Source organism: Stenella coeruleoalba, assembly GCF_951394435.1.
Source record: "Stenella coeruleoalba genome assembly, chromosome: 6".
Lineage (NCBI taxonomy): Eukaryota > Metazoa > Chordata > Mammalia > Artiodactyla > Delphinidae > Stenella > Stenella coeruleoalba.
Genome location: NC_137151.1, coordinates 120,775,398 through 120,784,719, shown reverse-complemented (window position 1 = coordinate 120,784,719; position 9,322 = coordinate 120,775,398). Strand labels below are relative to the sequence as shown.

Sequence of the window (9,322 nt, the reverse complement as noted above, 5' to 3'; positions counted from 1 at the left end):
GTACATTTCTTACAACCGGTGTGCTCATATTGACACATTATTATTAACTGAAGTCCATAGTGCCATTAGGGTCCACTCTTTGTGTTATACATTCTATATGGATTTTGACAAATGTATAATGACCATTATAGCATCATACGGAATGTTTCACTGCTCTAAAAATCCGCTATTCATCCCTCCCTCCCTGCCCTAACCCCTGATAACCCTAATCTTTTCACTCCCTTCACAGTTTTGCCTTTTCGAGAATTTCATATAGTTGGAATCACATACAACGCAACCTTTCCAGATTGGCTTCTTTCACTTAGCGATATGCACTTAAGTTTCCCCCATGTCATTTTGTGACTTGATAGCTCATTTCTTTTCAACAGTGAATAACATTTCTTTTCATCACTGAATTAATATTCCACTGTATGGATCGACCACAGTTTGTTTATCCATTCACCTGTTGAAGAATACCTTGGTTGCTTCTAAGTTTTGAACTATGAATGAAGCTGCTATCAACATTCGAGTGCAGGTTTTTGTGCGGACAAAGTACCTCAGCTCATTTGGATAAATACCAAGAAGCACGATTGCTGGATTATATGCAAGGGCCTCTCCATGCCTTTTTCATATCCACTTCCTCTGGTGGGGAGGTCAGGGTGACCCTACATGGAAGAAGGATGCCTGAGAATTGTAGGTCTTGGGTTTGTGCAGAAACAGAAATTATTCTCCCTGGGGAGCTAAGGGTGTTCTTTTAGGCCAGGGGTCTTTACCTAGGTCCCCTCAATACCCTGGAATTATACATGGGAGGGAAGGGTCATTGGTCCTCATCAGAGTTTCAAGGGATCCAGGAAGCAAGAGAAATTAAGCTGCGGATTTTACCTGCAGGTGAAAGAATCCTCAGTGATGGGAAGGGGAGGAGTAGCTGACAGGCAACCTCAGTACTCAGAATGCCCCGGAGTGAAAGCCAAACCTCTAAGCACCACTTCTAACTCTACTTCGGGGACTTGGTGTGAAACAGGAGCCTAGGCTGGATGTGGCCCCCACAGAAAACACCCTTCTCTCCCCTCCAATTCACAGGAGACTAGAAGCACATTGATGTGATGGCAAAGTCCATTTGCACTGTTTATTTAAAAAGAACAGCCGTAAGGTAAAAATGCAGATGTTTTCTTTTTTGTAAAGACAGCAGGTAAAAAAGAGAAGAAATAAATATGATGTTAGAAATTCGTTTATAAAATACAAAAAACCCCTGATATTTGTGAGCAATCCCAAGAACTCATAACATATAAAAAATTATGCTGAAGAACAGCTTCACCTCAGCACCTTAGAGCAGAGGTTGGAAACCAGCTAGATGGTGAGGATGCTCATGACTTTTGGGATTTGGAAAGGCTCTGGATTTGTCACTTGGGAATGTCAGGGGTCTACTGTAATATAATTTGCATAAAGTCAGAGTTAACAGGAATTCTTCTACTCATTAATATTACTTATAATCATTCTTTCATTCTTACAGTTGAGTAGCACAGTATTTAGGGGTAGGAAAAAAAAGGCTGAAGTGGGAAGCGTAATGAAAAGGATAGCTATAGGGGGGATGCTAAGAGGACAGGAGAAAGGTGACGGGAAGGAACAGAATCTCCTATCCTTTCACTATTTTGTGGCGTCTCAGCAGCACGCCGTACCCCTACTGGAGAGGCGTTAGGGAGCGGTCCAGCCCGGCCTGCCTTAAACCTCACCGTCATCAGAGGACAGAAGATGCAAAAGCACCCGGCAGCATCAGGCTAAGAATGAGAACAGGGAAGTTGGATGAGAAACAAAGGAGAGAGGGGCATGACAGGAAGAGGCACAGAAAAAGGATTACCCAAGAAAATGGGCAACATTAGCATCATAGGCCTCCAGGGACTATCTCCTCTGAGGACCACGAAAGAAAGAAGTATCTGTACAAATTAACACAGCAGACCACTCTGTGGAGGGGGAAAGAGACAAGGAAAAAGTAAAGGTTGCCAAGGAGAGGCACATTCCGGCTACAGAGAAGGGCAGAGGAAGGCAAGCAGGAGAGGGACTTGTGGGGGGCAGCTGGAACCTCTGGGAGGGGCTCCCAAATGGGGATGAGAGCCGCCCCCTGCCATCCCTATGAGGCTAAGGAGTTTGCGCTGGGTGGTGGTTGTGAAGGCTTGTTGGGGCAAAGGGTCAGCTGGGGTGAGGATGCCCGGCCAGGTCTCCCCGGGGCATCTGTGAGGCACAGCTGTGGCCAGAGGTCAAGGTCAGCCCAACTATGTACTGAAAGCAGCCTTGAGTTCCCGGAAGGCTGCCTGGCGGAGCCTCCTCTTCTCTTCCGCCTGCTTCCGTTCATCTTGCTCTGCTTTTATCTCCGCTTCAAACTTACTGGCAGAGTTCAAGGCTTGGACCTGCAGAGAAACAGCGAGGACAGACCAACAGAGTGAGAGAGGAAAGAGAAACCTGCAGAGGGAGCAGCCCATCAGACAGAATTCGCTTGTCTCCAGCCACGTGACCTGGAATCCTGGTCCTGCTGGGGGCCTGACCCCCGCCCAACACTCCCTCCCCTTGGTCTTCCAGTGTTTGCTTTCTAACAGCGAGGACACCGTCACTTTATTTGCTGCTGTGTTACACATGCCCCTTCCTATCTGCTGGGGTTGGCTTTTCCACCTCAGCTTCTTTTTCAGGATACCCCTAACATCCACGCCTATTGCCCACTTCTACTTTCCACCTTTAATTTCACAATAATATTCTTTAGTTCTAGGGGAAAACAAAAACCAAATGAGCATCCTGCAGGCATCTCGAATAGGATTGCATCAATCTGCCTGCGGCAAAGGGATATCTTTATAATGTACAGTTTTCCCTGAATGACTCAGTTTTCATTCAGTACTGGTTGTTTTGGGTTTTTTTAATGTTACCAACTAAAATTTTCAGCTTTCTCTGAATCAATCCTTCTAAATTTACTTCCAAATACTGAATGTTTTTTGTTGGCATTGTGAATGGGATATGAATCCATCTTCAATAATACAGTATCAGATAAATCCATCTTTATCCTCTATTCTAGGACTGATTCTTTTTTTTTTCCCCTCTCTGTGTGTCTCATCAATTTGGTAGAATTTGCAAACATGTTGGGCATGTACATTATCTTTAATAAAGACTGCTAAACTGCTCTCCAAACAGCTGCTCCAGTTTGCACCCCACCATCACGGAATGCAAGCGCTCATTTCCCAACCTTACCAACGCTTATCATTAACCTTTTTCCTGTTTGCCAATCTGATAGGCAAAAAAATTGGCACCTCCTTTTATTTCCTCTTTGGTGAATTACCCATTTGTATGCTTTGCCCGTTTTTCTATTCAGTTGGTTTTTTTTTTTTTTCCTTTAATTTGCAATTCTTTACATAATTTAGGTCTAGTCCCCCATTATATATTTTTCTTAGTTACTTTCCTCTAGTCTTTTGTTTGTCTTTTAACTTCAAGGTATCTCGGGTCATACAAATATTTAAATTTTGATGTCATCAAAAATTTCAACAGAGACTGCTCTTTCTTGACTCTGGCGAGAAGTCCAGGTTGGAGTTTACTATCTACCCAGCCTCCCCAAGCATCCAGAGAACCCTACAACCTGGGTTCACACTCCCATTCTCCAGTGTGTTGGCCTCGCCCTAGTTTACTTTCTAACCCGGAAAGGATGCCTGACCAATCTTTGCAACACACCTGTCACAGTACCTCCAACTCCCAGGACCTGCACTTCTTTTTTTTACGACCTGAACTTCTGCCTGACACACTTCACCTCTCCCCTCCCAGTCTGCCAAGTGCTGCCCTTGGACCAAGGACTTTGTTCCTGCTTGCAGGCTGAGAACGTGTTTTTCTTAGAAGTCTCACAAGGACGGTGTCTGGACCCACTGGGAGGTGAGGATGTCCAGTTTGGGCTGGGCCTTCAGTAAAGCCCTCCTCCTCCCATCTCTTTCCGCACAGCGGTCGTCCGAAGATCAGCCACAGCCTTTAAGGATCCTGTCACTCTCAGCAGCCCACCTCCTCCCTCATTTAGAAAACACAGACGAACGCAGTCCGTCCACTCTGGACTCCTCTCCCACCCATTTTATCCTTCCCCCTTTCCCTGTGCTTCTGGAAGTGAGACCCTGGGCGCTTCAGTGAACATCTCTAGGCTCAGAGGTGTACTGGCTGGTGCCTGCTTACAAGCCAGTTGTTTGATTTTCAGGAATTTTATGAACTGGTTGTTAAATATAGCCATTGTTAGGGACTTCCCCGGTGGTCCAGTGGTTAAGACTTTGGCTTCCAATGCAGTGGGTGCGGGTTTGATCCCTGGTTGGGGAGCTAAGATCCCACATGCCTCACAGCCAAAACACCAAAACATAACAAACAGAAGCAATATTGTAACAAATTCAGTAAAGACTTTAAAAATCGTCCATATCAAAAAAATCTTAAGGGACTTCCCTGGTGGCACAGTGGTTAAGAATCCACCTGCCAATGCAGGGGGGGCACGGGTTCGAACCCTGGTCTGGGACGATCCCACATGCTGTGAAGCAACTGAGCCCATGCACCACAATTACTGAGCCTGCGCTCTGGAGCCCGTGAGCCACAACTACTGAGCCCGTGTGCCACAACTACTGAAGCCCGCGCGCCTAGAGCCCGTGCTCCGCAACAAGAGAAGCCACCGCAGTGAGAACCCTGCACACTGCAACCAAGAGTAGCCCCGGCTCACTGCAATGAGAGAAAGCCCGCGCACAGCAATGAAAGACCCAACGCAGCCAAAAAAAAAAAAAAAAAAGTTTATAACAAAAAATTCTTAAGAAATATATAGCTGCTAAAAATATATATATATATAGCTGCTGTTAAAATTACATTTATATACTTTCACAATTAAATAAATTATATTACAAACAAAAGCAATACATACTTAAAAGTCATCACTTCCTGATTATTTTACTACATTTTACTATTATTTGTGTTCTTGAGGTTACCTATGCCTGTTATACCTCTAAGGTGGAAATCCTATATGATGACATGCTACCTTGAATCTTCCCAACTCTGCGTTCAACAGTATCCTGTTGGTAGCTTGAAAGCAACCCCAGTGGGAGTATTTACATCTTGGAACAACTATGCTACAAACAAGGGTTTTGATTATTGTTTCATTGACTGTCTAGACAATCTTTTCTTAAGAAAGTGATGGAAAAATGTTAAAAATGTTTTTAAGTTTTAAGTTTAAACTTAAACATGTGTAGTGTTTGTACCCTTTACATTGTGAATAGCTCCAAGATGGAGAGAATGTTCTTCCAATATTTGAAAACTATTATCAAATTCAGCGAAGATGTTGCTCACGTCATTGATGACTGAATGAAGTTCTGATATATGTCCTTTCACTTTTTTCTTAGAAATTAATTTTAAACAAAATACCAACCAACATTCATGTTGGAATTACATTTTTTTTTTTTTTGGCTGCACCACACAGCATGTGGGATGTGTTAGTTCCCCAACCAGGGATCGAGCCTGTTGCCCCTGCATTGGAAGCACAGAGTCTTAACCACTGGACCGCCAGGGAAGTCCCCGGAACTACATTCTTTTGTCAGTTGCAATCATAGGCTGCCTACAGATGCAAGAGTCCAGCAAAGGGGGATTCCTGCTCTGTCCAGTGGTTAGGACTCCTCCGCACTTCCACTGCAGGGGGCACAGGTTAGATCCCTTATCGGGGAACTAGCCCCCGCTCGCTGCAACTAGAGAGAGCAGCGCACAGCAACGAAGAACCAAAGCAGCCAAAAATAAATAAATTTATTTTTAAAAAAAGAATCAATAGGCTATATGGAATCTACAATTAAAATAGTATATATTTTATTATTTGCAAAATGTGTGCTGCATATCTTTTATATCTGCAAAATATATTTATAATAAACTTGGCATATATATATACAGTTTGTCCAGACAGCCATTTGCTTAACATTTATCAACAAACCACTGTCTAAGCTTCAATTTCCTCATCTGCAAAGTGGGTCAGTAACACCTACCTCCAGAGTGATTGTGTGAGTATTAGATAACACATGAATCTGAAGCGCTCAGCAGAGGGTCTGGCCAATCATCATCAGCACTCAGGTGTTTGTCAGTCACCCCACCTGCCCATTCCTGGCCAGGTCAGAGGAGGGTTGGGGGCCCTTTGCAATTACTTTACTTGGGCTCCTTCTTCTCCACATTAAAAGTCTGCCTCATCTCTTGATTCCGTGATCTCCAAGTCCTTGCCCCATCAATCACCCCTTTCCTTTTTTTATCTTCATGTTTTCTTCTCCCTGGATCACTTCCCTGTGACATAAAAACACACCAACATCTATCTTCCCTAGGCTTTAAAAAGAAACCCCCAAACTCAGAAGTTCTTTCCTGATCCTAAGCTACCATCCGCACTTTGTCCAGGCCCCTCTGCCAACCTTCTAGACAGAAAAGCAGCCATCAGGGCTCTTTCCCCCCAGTTCCCACCCGCCTCTTACCCTGCTACAATCTGCCCTCCACAGTGAACCTCATCTCTCAAAAATCTCCACTGACCCATTTGCTGGACCCAAGACCTCTGCTCTGGCCTCATCTGATTCAATCTCTTCTTGAAACTGCTCCTGGCCTCCAAAATACCATTTTCTCCAGGGTTTCCTTGTATCTCTGGTTACTTCCTTTCCCACAGTCCAGTCACCATTATGTTCCGCCCTCGGTCAATTCCCTCTAGTTCTCGGGTTTCAGCTTGTATCTTGCGAAGATAGATAGATCCTGTGGTCTGTGTGGCTGAGTGTCCATGAAACATCCATTTCCTCCTTCTTTCTTTCTATGAGATGCTCCCCTGGCACATGGCCCAAGGGTCTAGGGGAGACTGACCTCACCCCTGGGCTCGAGGAGCAAATCCAATCAGGGTAGATACTCCAGCCCTTGCCAGCGGTTGGTTCAGGTGTGGACAAGTGTGGAAGAGATTATTCCATGACTCTCAGTATCTAGTATGCTCATCTTCCTTAGTAGCAGAATTACAACTGGGCACATGGATCCCCAGAAAAATAAAAGGTATTTTGTAGCCTCCCATTAGCTGGGTGTGGCCAAATTCCGTCCAACAGAACAGGAGCAGAAACTATTAGCACACAAAAGGCACAAGGTCTTTCTTTTTTACTGGGTTTGCAGACAATCAATAAATATATGCCAGGTAGTGAGAAATACTAGAAAGAAAAATACCCAATCTAAAGAGGCTTGGGTAGGAGGGTTGCTAAAAAAAACCAACAGGGTACCCTTCCGACGAAGGGGCAGACCTTCCCTTGCCTGAAGTCACCTTGGACTTAGTAAAACCCAGCTTATCACTTTTCCTCCATAAACCATTCACATTCACGGGCATGGGTCCTGTCTTGAATTTTTTAAACATCAACCCCTGGCCACACAACTCCAATAACCTCGTGACATTATAATTTCCACCTCCAATCAAGTGGTCATAAATACTGAGAGTTCTAGGGAGTTGGGAATTCATCCTTACCTCCTTCCCAGCCCCTTTGTCATGCTCTTCATCGGACCTGCAATTCTTCTCCAGCCATCTACGGAGGCCTCCCTGAGTCCAGCCTCCCCCGGGGCAAGTCTGTCCCCATCGTGCCCACTGCTGATCACATCAAGGCCCTGCCCTCCAAGCCTGGCTATGCACTGGACCCACCTGCAGAGCCCAGGTAGAGTTGGGTGAGGTCTGGGAAGCTGGTTGGCAGATAATTCTGGTGATCAGCAGTCTGGGGAAGGCCTGGCCCTCAGGGGAGCCCAGAGCCTCCTGTCCAACTGCATCCAGTGTGGACAGAGGCCAACCTCCAGACACTCCCCCCCCAGCCCCCCGCCATGCCTTGGAGCCTTTGCTCTTGCTGTTTCCGCCAGGAACGCCTTCCCTTCCCTGATTACAAGGTGAATCCCCATTCATCTGTGAACATCTGTAGCAAATGTCAGCTCCTTTATGGCCTTCTCCCAAACTTGGGCAATAATTCCTTCCATTCGTCATTCATGCAAACATTTCCTGAGAGCCATTATTAGTCAGGCACTGTAATTACAAACATAACACACCTGCCTTTGAATCTGTGGGCGAGGAGGCAGACGTATAAACACAAAAAATTTTATTGTTATTCTTTTCATCTTTTCTCCTTGTTGTAAAAATAATGCACACACATTATAAAACCTTACCAAATTATAGAAAATAAGTTCCTCTGACATCACTATTACTAATACTTTAGTATATAATTATCCAGGTTGTACTTAACTATTTAATGAAATTGGGTTTCAAATATACTGTGTTGCCTAGTTCATTCGGGACATCTGTCCACACATGAATGCAGCTGCATCTCGTTCTTTGAGAGCTGCAGGGTGTACAGATGTGTGGGTGCACCACAGGGGACTCAGCTACCCGGTAGTGGAAGTTTTGGTTGTTTCCAATTTTCCTCTGTTATAACAATACTGTATGAAAATCCTTGTCTGTACATCTAGGTGCATTTTCATGAGTATCTCTGAAGGATAAAATCCTCGAGGCAGATTTCCAGAGGTGAAGGATAGGAAATGTTAACAGCTGGCCCCAAGCTGCTCTCCAAAGAGTTGGGTCAATTTATACTCTTACCAAGAGCGTCCAAGAATGCCTTGAACAGATAAATTATAATACTGCTTCCATTCATAATAGAGGCACCCGGAAGAGCATGGACAGTCTCAGCCCCGAGAGTCAGGTAAATTTAAGGTGGGTTTGGTAGAATGAGTAGAGTTCTCATGGAAGAGGCATGCGGGTGGGACATTCCAGGCAGAGGAAACAGCAGGTATCGAGGCCCCGTTGTGAAAAGACGTGGCAGTACTTGAAGAACTGTGCATAGGGGTGAAGAAGGGTGGAGCTGGGATCACAGCCAGATTATAAAAGGTTGGGAATGCCCAGATAAGACATTCTCAGAGACTCCATACAGACTTGAGCGCTCGGCATATCGAGCTACGGCAGTGTGCTGAAAACAGAGTCCTGTTAACTTTGGGTTTCAACCCCAGGCCCCTGCTCAAGGCATCTCGGGAGATCTGCAAGTGGTGATTCAGTCAATGAATAGAGAGGACTCTTCCCACCATCCCTCCTCTCTACTCATCATTATCAATGCGAGTTTCTCCAGAGCTTGATTTGGTGCCTGGCATTTCTGGAACTGAGTTGAACCAATGTTAAGTCATGAAGGAAGGGCCAAACCACTTTCAAGATTGGATATACGATGCTGGTGTTGAAGGTGCAGTGAGTGGTCTGCCTGTCCCTGAAACTGCCAGGTGACAGCAGTAGGGGATTCAGGCATAAGGAGGCCACCACGATTCACAGTTTACATACTGGCAGAAAGATGATGGACTC

General features: G+C 45.2%; 1 protein-coding gene across 1 annotated transcript in view; it reads right to left on the bottom strand.

The window, feature by feature from the left end:
• Window positions 1–730: 730 nt before the first annotated feature.
• The window catches only part of EFHD1 (EF-hand domain family member D1), a 39,636-nt gene continuing 31,044 nt past the window's right edge, over window positions 731–9,322 (bottom strand). The window contains exon 4 of the mRNA XM_079925065.1: window positions 731–2,381. Within this exon, the coding sequence (XP_079781191.1) occupies window positions 2,247–2,381 (135 nt within the window). The 3' untranslated portion in view covers window positions 731–2,246. The remainder of the gene's footprint in view (window positions 2,382–9,322) is intronic.